Source organism: Leuresthes tenuis, unplaced genomic scaffold (genome assembly GCF_036924035.1).
Source record: "Leuresthes tenuis unplaced genomic scaffold, fLeuTen1.0.hap1 SCAF_4, whole genome shotgun sequence".
Taxonomy (NCBI): Eukaryota; Metazoa; Chordata; class Actinopteri; order Atheriniformes; family Atherinopsidae; genus Leuresthes; species Leuresthes tenuis.
The window spans coordinates 10,968,891-10,984,765 of record NW_027325358.1 but is presented as its reverse complement, the minus strand read 5'-3'; the positions used below and the strand labels follow the sequence as shown (position 1 = coordinate 10,984,765).

General features: G+C 36.1%; 1 protein-coding gene across 1 annotated transcript in view; it reads left to right on the top strand.

Annotated features, from left to right (window-relative positions):
- The window catches only part of LOC140305622 (zeta-sarcoglycan), a 305,078-nt gene that overhangs the window by 206,382 nt on the left and 82,821 nt on the right, over nt 1-15,875 (top strand). The window contains exon 3 of the mRNA XM_072384569.1: nt 3,570-3,671. Coding sequence (XP_072240670.1) covers nt 3,570-3,671 — 102 coding nt within the window. The remainder of the gene's footprint in view (nt 1-3,569; nt 3,672-15,875) is intronic.

Sequence of the window (15,875 nt, the reverse complement as noted above, 5' to 3'; positions counted from 1 at the left end):
ACATTAGTGTTCTTTTAATGTACTTTAGCTTAATTTTTCAATGTACAGGACACTGACCTGCCTCTCTATCTTGCTGGTTGACAAACAGCAAAGTTTAGATTTGGAATTTTAAAGGAGTTTGGTGGTAGAGAAATAAAACACAGTGCCTCTCACCAGGGGAACTGAGTAATGTCAAGTTTAACTTTCAGCTGATCTTTTTGTTTTTTTCAGTTGCCATTTACTTAAGCTTAACCACATGCTCCAGTTTAGGAAAGCTGTGGTTTGTGTTGAATGATACACTTTCATAATGATAACCATATTTTGGAGGGCAACATTTCTCTCTCATGAAGCAAGGTTTCCCTTCATTATGTGGGAGCATTTGGCTATAGTCCCAAAACACCTGTTTCAAGCAATCATTTAAGGTCAATTAGACTCTTCTTCATGTTAAAAAAATGACACTCAAAGGCTAACCTGACTATTACGTAGTGTAGCCGGACTAAGATCTGTATATGTTGATGTAATCCTGGACTGACTCTGCCATGACTCTGCCATCAAAGGTCTTTCATTCTTGTTTCCCTTGTTGAAGAGAGAGTAGTTCTTTATGGCTTTGTCTTTGCCATTGGAGTTTTTGTCAGGAACACCCTCAGCCACCTCCCTGGTGTTATAAGTGTGGGTGAGCAACTATGTTCCCATGGCCACTCCTGGTTTTCACAATATACTATTCTCCCATTTTCTCCTCCCCCACTGTCTCATTGTCTCTTTCTCTATTTCACTTTGAAAGGCTCTGTTGGTTTGTTGCATTGAACAATTAATGATAATTAGCTGCAGCACTCCACACAGAATTACTGTCCTCAAGGACAGTTTCATCAATATTTGTGATCATGAAAACAAAGCTGGGAACTAGGGAAGCACGACTAATCTGCTTTCATTGAGCAACATATATTCCAGCTGAAAGCATTTAGGTTTAACACAAGCGGTTTTTGGTTTCAGTGATGAAGAAGTACCATGCACCTGTGTCAACTTTTCGAACCTGAAAATGTTTACCGGAGGGAAAATTATTCGAACCACCATGCCATCTTTTTTTCAGTAGTATTTTTTTCAACAATACAAATTTAAAAAAAGATAGCACTGATACTGTTATAATTACATATTTTTACACGTCCCAGATTTTTCTTGTGATTGTGCCATAAAACTGAATTTGATGCGGGCGGGAGCCAGTGGAGTTCAATGAACCGAAGGGGGGGCATGTGCTCTTTTCGGCTGATGGAAGACCAGGAGCTGGGTGGCGTGTTGAGTTAGGTAAAGGTTAGGTGAACGTATTTTATTTCTTTGTTTATGTTATATTTGTCTTAATGTTAACTGTCTAACTCGTTCTTTTTTTATGATTTAGTCTTATATTTTGTAAGCTGTATATCTAAAATCTGTGTCCACCCAAGTTTAATAAATGTTTTTTGTTTTTTTTTTTGAAGCCTACTAGATTCTCCAGAAGCCTAACAGAACACTGACAAAGCCCATGATCAGAGCAGCTGCTACACCTCTATGCTCTCTCCTCTGTCACTCTCCTAAGCACCGATTTGACATGGTACAGTAGCTGCCTCTTTGCTCTGTAAGAGCCTCCACTATCAAAATGCCCTACAAGGCTGTTTGAAAGGAATTCAATCTTACCACGTTAGTCTGATCCAACAATCTTTTGAGCATCCACTCATGTGGAATCTGTAAAATGCTTCAGAAGTGATCACAAAGCACCACAAAGCCATTTTTATCACACAGATCAAAGCAGTATATTACAAATGTCCATTTGATATAAAGGACACAACCTAAATGTATGCATTTATAACTTTACAATGCTTAAAATTTTTGCAGATTTTATTAATAGTATTCTTTTAATATGTATTAGTCTTTTAGTCAACAGGATTTTCTTTTATCTGTCATTTTGTCAAGCCTGAATGTGTTACTCGGGTTTCTGTCTGCATTTTAAGCTAAATGGTTCTCTAAGGTTTCAGGATATTGCTGTTTTGACAAAGATAACTCTTTTGTAAACATTATAAAGCTGAGACATTGGTAGGTGAGCTGTGATTTGGGATATTTAGTTGCTGAACATCAAGTTAGTGGAATTTATATCTCAAACATCACTTTTCATTTACTTCACTTTTTTTTGTTGTTCAGTTCTTGTATGATGATAATAACCTGATGCTAACATTAAAAATTTATTTCTGGTAAAGCATTTTAAAAAATGTATTCTATGAAATAGGATCTGACAGCGGATGAAGTGGTCCTGTATGAATACATGATATTCCCATCTTACATCAATATTACAATACCTATCAATGATTAATAAGCACTTGGTGTCTTGGGCTCTTTAAAGGGCCTGAACATACCTTAGATTGTTAAACTTGAGAACCTAAAATGTGTGAGTCTCTAAAGTACTGACTTACATGCTCATTGTATCATTCAAGCCCCTTAAACATGGTTAATTTCCTGAACCATTGTAGACAAGCATCATTGCTCTGAATTATATATATATATATATACACACTTAATTCAATTAAGATTTGATTGGTAAATACTAAAATTTATTATTTTTAGTCTTCATTTAATTTTTCCAATTTTCATCTTGCTGAATATGATTTTTCTCCTCCTCCTTTTCTTTCTTCTTTTTCTATTTTTAAGGTCTGGCTGCTTTGCTTTAGTTATGCCTAAGTCAGGCTGTGATGATGTGTTTCCCTACAGGATCTCAGCAGGAGATAATATGGCATCGGTGCTTTGACACTGCATTTTCAAATATATCTTAGATGTCGTTCAGTTTCAGTCGAGTTAAGAAACCAAAATATTTGCATCTCATTTCTGAAACCTTTTGTTAGATCATAAAGCCTACCTTAAAAGCATTTTTTTCTGTTTTTGTTCTCCATTGTCAGGATCTTATTTTGTAGCATCTTTCTTTACAAACACAGAACTTATGTAACTCTGCCCTATACTATACTAAATCTATCTATACGTTAATTTGTTTATTTATACAAATTGATAAATTTTGAATCAATAAATGACCCACAGTGTAAATCCTTATTTAATTAATTAATTTTTATTTTTTATTTTATTCATTATTCATTTTATCCTAGTGTCCAAATTCAAATAGATTAGAGAAATATATACATATCAATATGTTCATTTATTACACCAAGAATTTAAAATCAATACTGTGACAAAAGTGGAAAAAAAAATTGTGGGAATAAAATCTATTTCTTCTTTTAATCCATCTTAAAACAATATAAGAGATAAACTGGCCCTGTGAATGTTGTGTACCTTCGCAGTTTAATTCTGTCATTGTTGTCTTGAATGTTTCTAGGTGCAATAAAAGGGGGGTCTTTGGTAACAGATTTTTGTACCACTATAACTAAAAGAAGACTTAGATTTAGAAATAAGAAAGAAAAATCTATTAATTTTCTTATCCTGGGGATATCTGAAAAGCCTTCATTTTAAAAACAGATGAAGATTTTTCATTTTCATTCAACTTGACATTATTCCAGAATAATCACTCTATGTATTTCTCTCTGTCTTTTACTTTTTTTTTTTATTTATCTATTTTTTTTTAGGATGGTATGGGGACTCTGCGGGTGACCAAGGAAGGAGTAAGACTGGAGGGCGTGTCAGAATTCTTATTGCCTTTATATGTCAAAGAGATCCAGTCACGGAGGGTAAGAACACGTGCCAATATGTACTTAAGTTCGCAATGTTTATATATGCCAGTGTCAGTGGTTAGAAAATGATCCTGAATAATGGGCTGTTGGATTTTTCCAGTTTGATTGTTTTCATCATAGGCCAGTCCATGATATGTAACCTAACTCTCTTTTCATGTATTGATCTTACTTGGAAAACTTCTAATAAGTCAGTGGGACTTAATTTACTGCAAATGCAATTTTTGGGCCTCAGAACTAAATCTGAAGCTGTTTTATTCACAGTTTTTGTTGATGTTGTCACAAAGGTCATAATTCATTGCCATTAAGTTCAAAATAATTAGTTGCAAAATAGATTACATTACATCTAAAGCATTCTCATATCCCGCCACCAAACAAAATAAAACCAAATGAAATTCTGAATTCATGATAGTGTCAGAAATTAAGTTTCATAAATTGACAGATCCACTTCTACACTGTTTCTTTGGAGAAGAGATACTTAAAACCATGAAGAAATTAACAAAAAGGGTAGGCAAGAAAGGGAGAACAGGACAAACTGACGTTTCTATGTAGTTATTAGGTTATGACCTATCCTTGCTTTTACAAAACAAATATGGCAAATATTAAAGTACATTAGAAAATTACCAAAAGTGCAAAACTGAAAGAAGTTCCCAAAGATGTGTGTCCCTGGAATCAGGTTTTGTTTGAATGATTTTTCTTGGGAGTTTTGTTGTCATTGATGTCAGTGATTTCTGTTGTTTTAATACAGCTATGGATATCTAACAACACTACTCACACTTTAATAATTGCTCAAAATCAGGTAATGGAAATGTGGCTGATACCAATTTTCTCTTAGAAATTTCAACTATTTGCTACAAATTCACTTGACAGAGGAAAAACACCAAATATTTCTCCAACATCCAAAAAGTCAAAGATTTTTATATGGCTTTTCCAGGTGAAACCGAAGCGCCTTCATCTTAAAACTGGGCCTTTTCAAGACTATTTCCCTCATCTACCCTTTAGACCTAACGTTGGAGATTTATTTCATTTCCTTCAACAAGAATGAGCGGGGCAACGGCGGTGAGGCAAGCAGAAAAACACAATTGTGAGGAAGCTTTGGACCTTTGCCGTTATTTGTCACTCAGAATGTCTCTGAGGCAACAGAAGTGAAGTGGGACACAGCTGTTAGTGAAAGCAAAGTGATGTTAACAGCACTTGTCAGCTTGTCCCTTTGTGATTTTTTTCTTTCTTTTTTTTAGTGCAATCTGGAGATGTGAGTAGTTGTGTGTGGGGCCAAGCGAAGCAGCGGGAAACTCATTGCTGCCATTTGTCAGTCAGAGGTGATTTGGAAGGCAGGTGCAAGCTTAAAAATGGGAGACAAGTGAGACCTTTGTTTCAGGACACCGAAGGCTGTGTGTTGAAGTATAGATATGGTCAACTCAGCCCAGTACTTTTGAGGGGTCAATATCTGTCTCCTGTCTAGTAGAACTGAAACCTTTTTAAACATCTGTCCTCCTGGTACAGCTGACACATCAAGTGTCTTTTCTCTGTAGCATTAAAGAGAAAAAAGCAAAAGCATTGTCAAACCCTCATGCACATGGAAGTTGTGTTTACAGATTTCAGTTTATTTAAGTTATATATCAGCGACTTATCTCTGAGTTGTCTCATGAAATATGCAAAATGTGAATTCATATCTCATAATGCAGGCCACCATTTCTAGCAAAGGTTTTTATTACTGGTTCTTACATTAAGTGGTTTGACAACAAATGAGTAATGCAAGTCATATGCTGTGTAATCCTGAAATATTTTAATTGCAACACCAGTACAATACTTTTTTTCGTCTAGAGCAATGTCAATGTGGTTACTGACGTAACTTGAAAATGAATAAAAAATTACTGACTCATCACTTAACGTTTATTTGCACGATAAAAACCTCCATTACTGTACTATCCCAGCTCTTTTTGGAATGTGTTACAGACTTGAACTGAAAAAATGGATTCATATGTATTGACAAATTAAGTAAAACTCGAGGGGAAAAAAACTGCAGCGAGCAAAAAGCTAAATGAGCATCCCAAACTTGACAATAAATAGATGTTGAAATTGATTACCCAAAAAAGGCTTGAAGCATTGGTAATTAAACTTCTAATTGAATAATTTATAGTTTCATCCTTGGATGGATCGACTCACATGGTGTCTCTGGAACTAACAGCACCAACTTGCACACAAAGTGAGGTGTTTCACAGATTTCCCATGCCTGCATGGCAGCTGTCAACTCACTCTCAGTCCACCTGCGGAAGGCTGATTACTGCGTTCTTGTAGAAAAAAAAAAATCCAAACTAAATAAAACTTCATGCATAGCCTTCAGCATGCTGAAGGTAAACACGCTGCTTCTTGCAGTGGGGAATTATTCAATCCCCTTGTATTAAAGGCTGCACCCTTGTTTTAAAATGTTTCCATGGTGAGTGTTGTGTAAAAAGAGCATATTAAATTAAATGCTTTCTATCATGAGCTAAAAACAAACGGCTCTTACACAATTGTACTGGCAGGTAAAGAAATATAGAAACATACGAGAATCAAAGTGCAAGTAAAGACGGGAACATTCAGCCACAGCAACTTGCTGATAGATATTAAGTTGTCTGTGATATTATGCAGAATGCAAGTAGGAAATCTACTTGTAATAATCAATTTGAGAATGATTATTCTATTATCATTATTCTTATTATAATTATCATACCTAACTGCCAAACAAATGTGCAAGTGTGTCACATGAGTGTCAGATGTGTGACGCAAATTAGCACTATGCTGTGACATTAGTATCCCTGATGGCAGGACTGAAAGTGCATTTTGATAATCCTCTCAAAAGAAGCTCTTAATTTTTGAAAAAACAAATATTAGTATATAGGAGATGTAGAAAAATAGGAAGAGTATGAAAATGACATCCCTTCCCACACTGTTGTATTATGTCTTACTCAGAAACATTACATACTCACAAACATGCACATTTAGCATAATTGGAGCCATTCCCAAGCAGTGCGTTATGGGAAAGGTAAATGGAACAGTGTGACTCCCAGTGAGAGCTAAATACAGAACACTGCATATAAACCATCAACAAACAACAACGGTGGCAATGAGAAATTGGAATGGCAATGTGGGTTGGATAAGATGGTATGCAGGCAAGAAGACAGTAATTATGAAGAGAAAGAGAGTAAAACATAAATCCTCTTTATGGGTTTATGGTTTGTTGAAAAAAATAAACAGATAAAAGAAAAAGTCGATGTACATGCACAGGAAAAAATATTTTAAAAAAGCAATGAGAGAGAAGTAGTCAAACTAGTGAAAGGTAGACTTTTCATCCCAATATGTACAGTTTGAGCGTTTTTTGTTTTTCAGAATTTTGAATGTGTTTTACGTATTTAATACGGTGGCCTTGATTCTGAGATATCCTGCACAGGTTGTTTTCATGTGTTTTCAAAATAAATTCACGATGACCTGCTACCATACTTCCTTTCACAGTCATTTCAACATAAACATAAATTATTTTGGGGGCTCCAACATCCTTTATCAGGCAGATTTGCAAGTGAACTGTGCAGAGAGGTGCTTCCAGATTATGTTGGGTCATTTAGAGAGGAGGGTAATTCAGTGACACCTGGTGGACAGGTATGATATGACCTTCAAAAGCTGCCTGTGGCATTCTACAGCTCAACTTTTTATTGTTTTTTGTTCTATCTTATTTTGTTTGTCTTTAGAGCCAGTATTAGGAAGATATGTTCACAGTGTATAGACTGCATATAAAAGTATGCTTTTTTTTGGAAGATGGATGACTTGCAAGTCAGAAGCAGATTTTTTCTTTTTAGGAGCATAAGGTTTCGTCGAGTATCTCATGGTGGACTGGTGGATTTTCATTTATGCTCCTCCTGTATCCCATCTTGTGCCTTCCTCTCCCACAAAAGGCCCTTCCTTGGTGACACATACAAGATGGCAGGCGTCCGCCTACACACACACAAACACTGACTCTTGCTACTAGGCCCTGTAATTGTCCCCACAGGGACCCTGTGACGACCTATCACCACCACAGGAGGCCCAAAGACAACTTCAATTATTCCGCTCTCTTGCTGTCTCTCTATCTTTTGATTTGAATTTTCTTTTCATGTAGCTCTTTTGTCTTTTATCAGGTCTTTTCTCCCTATACCCCCTGTCTATGACATTTCTTCCTCTCTCACCCTAGCCTTCTCTCTATGTTGCTTTTGGTCTATCTTGCTCTATTAGTCCTGTAGGGATACTAACTCCCTGAAGACAGGCAAAGTTATGTGTTGCAGAGAGCTTAGATATGAGCTTCACTTCCTGAAGAGACAAAAAATAAAAATGATACATTACACACACACGAGAGATATGGTACTTTTAGATAGTATGTTATAATGTGTTAAAAGATAAGGAATTTAAAATTTAAAGGTGTCATATTGTGCCTTTTTAACAATCTCATACTATCTTCTGAGGTCTTATTGAGATGCACATATTGCACTGTGTTGAGATGTCTTTTCAGCTAGAAAGCATAAAAAAAAAAGTAATGTCTTAACAAAAATGTTATTCTTTTAAAAAGTAACACCAAAACCTTTAAAGTTGGTGTGTACCAACCTCATTATCTAAGCCATTAGCATTAGCTACTGGTAAATGAAAGAAATTGACAAACTGATGAAACCCTGATGAATTATTTATCAGATACTTATATTTCCCTTGTATGAAGTTCACACACTGAGAGCTGGAACTGTTCCATCTTTGCAGCACACTTTCTTCAGTACAGTGTTGAACTGAGTCAAGATTCTAAAACAGTCAAAAAGTAAAAAGTGGTTGCTGCATATACACAGTCTTTAGCTGACTCTTTCTAGAATAGAACCCCTAAATAGAGTTTACCCTCTGTGCTCTTATATCCTCTGAAGCTGGGAGTAGATGTAAGATGCCTGCTCCTCAGTACAGCCAACATCAGAACATTTCCACCAGAAGCTGGCTTCATCAGTCTAGCAGGGAGGATGTGAGCGGGTAGGGGAGGTGGAGGAAACTTAATTGGTGACTTACTTTTGGAATAAAAATCAGATTTGGCTCATTAAATGACAAACTTTCAAACAAAGGAGAACTAAAAAAAAATACCAGGGTTATGTTTTAGGGGAGTCTTACACTTGCTTGTGACTTTATGCTCCCAAGAACAGAAAAAAAGGTTATTGTTCCATCATATGGCAGCTTTGAAATAAATAGTGGGTGGAGTCAGCGGATGAAAAATTGTAAAAGAGGGAGGTGATTGATTAATAGTGTTGACCACATGAAACTAAAAAACAAACGAGAAAAAAGAAAAGAAACAAATGTTACAGAATTTGTCCCATCAATATCTTGCTTTTTGTTTTCAAAGAAGACTGAAAAATATGGGGGTGAGTGAAAGAAGGCGGATGCCATAACTTTATATTTGTCAGTTTTAGATTTATTACTCCTTCTGTCTCCCTCATAGTTTCTCAGTGTTTCTCCTCTGGGGACCTGAGCTAGCTGAAACTTCTCCAGCTCTGGAGCTGTAATTCAATAGCAGAGAGTTCTAATGGAACATTAGGCTCTTCCTGTCTTGGCAGACCCTATTGATTTTGACTTTGCAGGACTGTAAACAGTCTGAGTTTAATGTAACTGAACAGATGCACACCTTTGTACTGGTTCTAATTCCTGGACTGCTGGGAGACAGTTGCGCTCTGGTAAGTGTAGTGGTGCCTTAAAATTTGTGACACTCTTTTCAATATTCCTGCATAGACATTACTTAAAATAGTGACAGATTTTTACACCAAAAGTGTGAAAAACCAATTCTGGACTTCAAAAGTTCAAAACAGTTTTAATTAATCCACAGTTACAGTTACAAATGAATACAGATGGATGGATCTGTATCTTCCCCATGAAGATAACCACAAAAAAAGGGTTCAGAAAAGAAACCAGAGCAACTTCTAAGGTCTATGTTAATGTTTATTGCCACCATCACTGAACACTGAACAACAATATCATGCATGGCTGGGGTGTGAGGGAAAAATCTGTGCTTTGTGGAGAGATGAGACCCAAACACAACTTAGTGTAGATTAGGGGCATTATATGTGACTGAACCGTGGAGGAGTGTCTTAGTTTGTAGAGCTGAGAATCTTGACAGGCCTCTAAAGATGCATTGTGATGCCTCTTAATGAACTGGATTCTATGATATAAATACACACATCAGCTTTTTCATAAGTAAGTACAGAGCAGTCAAATCAGTTTGAATTCCCTTTCATGCAGAACTTTAGGAAATGATACTATTTTAAATAAAAAAAGCTGCATCTTTCCAATACAAGAGTCTGACCCACTTCAGTGCAGTAAATACTGTATATAAGTCTCTGAAGCCACAAATCCCATGTAATGGCTACCCAATAAGCAGTGGTGTAGTGCAGAGTCTATGCTGGTTTATGGAGCATACCCACATATGTTTCAGCCATCACAGAGCATAACCACTTCCAAATCTCATCAGCAGACACTCAGTAAAATGCTGGAAGTAATTTGCACTGCCTATATGCCTCTCACTGACTGGTAATGATAAATTATTATACTTTCCCTTGTTTGTTTGATTGATCTTGCGTAATCTACTCTTAAGACTTGCATCGATATGTATACTGAAGGGTTCACAAAATTTTAAACACCACCCTCACTCTAGTAGTTTTGTTGAACTTTCATAGCATATTTTTAAGGAAGGCTCCTGCTTCTAAGTTTCTCGACAGAATAAGATTATTTACTTATTTATTTGGCTTTCAACTCTGTCTAGTTTGTAATGAAGTATTCCAGAGTCAAACTGTTAAGCTTATTAGATTTTAATTGCATGTCACCGATGGCTCACAATAGTGGTTTCTTTGCAGAATAAAATTTTTTTTTTTTTACGTCATCTGGTTTTATTTGTTGTTGCATCAAGGATAAAGAGTGGCATATTTTTATGTTCAGAGCACTCTGTCTTTATATAATCCTGCCCTGTCAAGGTGATGCCTTTCATGAACAAGGAAAAAAAAAAACCTATAATTTGAACATAATGTCAAGAGGACATCCAACTGTGAGGCGCATTTTATTCGATTTAGATGTCAACCTCAATCGATGTGATATGCCATGTAAATAAGAGTGATTCAGGTGCAATTACAGTAAGTATTATTAGATGTGTGGTGAATCATTGTACTTGCATTGGGGAATTAATTTTTTGAAAGACCTTACAACATCTATCCAAAGTTAATGTGTTTAATTCATAACTGGTCTCACTGGTGTTGTCCTGAAGTCACAGTGAATTGTAATAGTTAATACATGTTCACAACCAGCTTATTTTCTCAGCGTTCATGAGCACAATCTGAACTGCAGCGGTATTTCACAAAAATTAATTTTCTATCTCCTATTGCTCATAAAAGGCAGGTGCACCAGTCTGCCGTTAAAGAACACACTCTCTGTGTGACATCTCCTTGTACAACAAATGTAAAGTGCATTTGATTTCAACAGCAGGCTCTCTGCAGCAAGTGATGTGCTCTGCGTGAGAATTTCTCCAGCCAACAGGCTGTGAAAACTCTCAGATGATAACAGCTGCATGCAGACACATGCAGAGGGCTTGTTAGATCAAATACGAATCGATGCGGCAACTGAAGGTAAAATTAAACTTAAATTAAGAGGGAAGAACTAAAGGTTTCTCTGAGTAAAGTTTGCTTAGTAGGGTCAAGTCAAAGTGTGAATCATTTGATATACATTTTTCTAAATTTTTGGAGGGCTTTTCTCACCTCTTTGCTGTCAAGTGCTCCTGATCAGGTTAACTGGTGCTTAGTTGTGCCCCTTGTTCAAAGGAGGCTGGATGAGAAAGATTTCTCTCTTCCAGATGCAGCTGCCTCACACAGGCTACATCCAGTTAACTTTTCTTACTATCAATCTTTTCTTTTTTTCTCTCTCTCATGAGCTGTGAATTCACAACCTTTATTCTCTGGTACTTTTGCCAGCCCTTCAGACAAGAATATATATAGAGTTAAAAATAATAATTTTTATTATTTTATTTTTATTATTAAGTCCTTTTTTCTTTCTTTTTCATCGGATTACATTATCTTTGTAAGTTACCAGTCAAAGGTGAAAGGTTAGTTTTGTGCTGTGGCCTGGAAAGGATGTCCATGTGTGTGTAAGTTTTGTCTGTCCTTACTGTATGGCTCGATCTCTAAATTCCTGCATGTCTGGTTGGTGGGTGTCTGGCATGTAAGTGTGTGCCAGGTGTGGTCACGACCCATGTAAAAATAGTCTCCATTAACATTTAACAGCATTTTTCAGAATGTCACGAGAATGAAAGTCACATTGGCCCTTGTGAGGAGATATGAAACGAGACAAAATGAATAGGAATATTAATCCCTTGTTCTTAAAGATCATCCCATCTCTCCCTCAAGCTGCTGTCTCAGAGGTCACATCATCTGAAAGCCACAACAAATCCTCTCATCACAAAACTTGACTGGGGAAAAAGGGCACATAATGTCGCTTCATGTTAAATTCAAAATTGTAAAAATAACGCTGTCATTAAAATGGATATAGCTTGACCTGAACTCCATCACAATACTCCTCCACCCTCCTTATTAAGTACTGCTTCTGCCTGTTTGACATTTAGGCACAGAACTAAAAACCCTGCCATAAAAATGTGCAGCTATACCATCCAAATATTTTATAGGAATGCAAAATCATGCACGGTGGAAAAAGATATCACCGTACAATATACAATCTTGAAGATTCATTAAATGATGAATACATTTTACTAATGATACAGTTTATGATAGATATAAAACAGTTGTTTTTTTTGTTTTATTTTGTTTTCTGAGTTCTACAAAATGAGATAACTTCAGTGTTGGGAACTAGTTTCAACAGCAATTAGGACCTCAATAAAACTGAAATAAATGTGAAATCATTTCAAATAGATAATCTATAATAAAATGTTGTTAAAGCCACCTTAAGGTAAAAGTTAATAGCTAGCTAAGGGTTGTTTTTCACATAGTCTTAGTTTAGTAACTCACTCTATGGGAAGTATGCTGCTTAAAGTAAAGCTTGGCGACGTCCAAAAACCATGTACCCAGGGATACACAACCATCCCGAAGCATTTGTTATCCAGCCATGATTGGCATAGCAATAATAATAATAATAATAATAATAATAATATGTATTATTATTAAGATGTTCTAAACATTGTATATCTAAAAGTATAGTGCTTATACACCTGAGATGATTGAAGGCAGTCCAGGTTTGCAGTCACTAAGCTGAGATAGGCAGCACCTTTTCTATTTAGATTTTTTTTTAAATCCTTGGTGCTGTTCAAGGCTCTCCTGGAACATCAGTTAATGTTTAAATTGATGTCATATATCAAATTGGGTCTATTTGTAAGTGGAGGTGATAGGTTTTACTTTAGCAGGTAGTTACCAAGTTATACACACACACACACACACACACACACACCAACACACACTCACAGATGCATGTTGAATTACTCAGTTCTTCACTTACTTATTGGAAGTTTCCTTCACTTTATGTTTTCCAGCATATTGCTTTAAGCCAGACTTACAAAAGAAGGATAGAATTGTTATTTCACTATCATTTAGTACACCACCCCACACTGATGTCCATGAGAATATATGCTGACTTTAATAAACTAATTTTGAAAGAGCAACACCTGCTCTCTCCCATCCTCATAACTACTCCTGGCTCAAGACAGCATAACTCTTCACATCCATAAATGCTGTTATGTTGGCATAGAACTGTAGTAACCACTGAGGAAGAGGCCATAAGCTGTGTGCCAGCACTCTAGTTAACATTTGATTTAGTGGACAATAGGCTCTCAGGGTCAGTCAAAGTTGGCTGAGTTTCTTCTTGAGTGCTGTTGTATTTTAGACTTTATTACCAAAAGCTAAAGTTAGCTCTATGCTTCTTATCTCCTTCTGAAACATTCAAGACCTCTGTTATCACATGGCAGCTGTGATCTTTGCATAAAGAAGCATTGTAAGGTCTTCATTTAAAGTATGAAGAGCTGTATATTAAACTTTGACTACCACCCATGTGGGTGATCAGGGAGCAGATAGCTTTACACAGAGACATTTATCTTTTAGCCAACATCTAATTTGAATTATATCATTAGTGGGAAAATGAGGGCTAATACAAGGTAAATGGACAATCAAGAAAGAGGTGTATCTTCCCATTGGTGGATGGATAAATTACTGAACTGCCATAAAGAATTGTTCAGTGTAATCACTTTGTTGAACAAAATATCCACAATATTTCCTCTGACATGAGAAGGAGGCCTGCACATGGCATTACAGCATGATGACAGCTTAGTAAGGAGAAGTTAATCTGTTATGATGAAATCTCTTTTCTATACACACTCAAATCTCTTTCTTTCTAACCTCCTGCTGATAGTATAGATAGATAGATACAGTAAGGAGGTGGAATTTACCTATAGTTATGGACACAAACTTACAACCTCTGAATGTACAGTTATTACAGGATATAAAAATAACTTAAATGAAATAAAACACGATGCAAAATCACACTTAAACAAGTTTAAGTATATAGAAATGTTAAATAAACAGTCTGAGAATAATATGTTTCACAAAAAATGACTTTACGATTGCCACATGAAGTTCCCTCAGTAGATCTACTTCAGTTCTGTAGTTTATTTTTATTTTCACATAGAGGTGGAGGAGCAAGTTCATTTAAACATTTTGATGCAAACTTTATGTAATGGACATTAAAATCTCATATTTACTTAAAACGTGCTTATCGTGATACCTTATTAGCTTTTTATCGTTTGCTTGTAAATGCTCTGAATATATTTCATTGTAGACTGGCTGGTTTAAGAATAAACTCTCAAGCTATGATAAATATAAAAATATAACTTTATTTCAAAACAGCCAGAGTCGGTCGAGTGTCAAACAGCTTCTTATTAGAGGTAATTTTAACGTGGTTTTTGAAATTTGGCTGAGAGTTTAGGATTACCCCATGTGCTTTTTTCAGCTACCAGTCCATTAAGGTCTCTTTTAATTCTAACATTCAGGGATTCTGACACAGATTGCTGGATAATAAGAATATTAATAAGCGAACAGATCACTCAATTGGAAGTAAAAAAACACATTTAAAAGCTCTACTTTTACTACTATACTGCGATACTTTTCCTTCTCGTGTATAATTATCTGCCTTTATACAACTTTAAATTCTATATTTATCTTGAAATACACTGAGCATTTTAATATCCCAGCACATACTCTGTACCTGAAGGTATTATGCATTCAGGGTTTGTTACCAGGGGAACGGTCACTATCTTCTGTGTGAAATTAATTATAGGTGGACATTTGAATTAATTAACCGGACAGGAGTGTGACATTACACTGCTCTGGCCTTATGACATTCAACACTCACACACATGAATTTAAGGGCACATGTGCTTGCACCGAGACACACACAGATTAAATAACCAGTGTGCAGATCATTGGTACAATGTGGATCATCCTTAATTACATATTGCACAGCTCCTCCACATTTGTCCGTGTGTGTGTGTGTGAGAGAGAGAGAGAGAGAGAGAGCGATGACAAAAAAGTTAATTCAAGTGGATCAGTTGTCTTTTATTCAGATTAATGCAAGAAAAAAATAGCATATGCTAGCCCAGCTGAAATGTCACTACTCAAGCCTAATAGACTGAAACATTCAGCAAAACACCTTAAATTTCAGTACACCCCTTTGGGCTTGAAAGATGGTACTGAAAAAAGTTTGGAAATTGCAGCCTGACTCTGTTAAGATTTGTAGCATTTACAATACATTTAAACCGTGACCCTGTTTTCCTGCAAAAACAGAAATCTGACGTATATCGTCTTCTCCACTACATGTACAGAATTGTCCGATAGTCCTTTGACACATTTAACTTTTTAACTTAAATCATTATGTACATGATCCTGTTGATCACACTGGAAATGCTGAGAGTTAGGACATTTATTTCTTTCATTTAAACATAAGTGGCAAAACTTTAATGAAAAGTAGGAACTAGAGAATGTTTTAAGCAACATGATTGCTCAAAGACACACTTATTCTTAACAGAATCTGCGACAATATGTCAGTGAGAGGACACCCCACTGACATAACGGAGCATCCACAGGTAAACATGGCAATAGATCTGCTTCTAAGGGAATCCAGTGCTGTTCTCAAATGCCA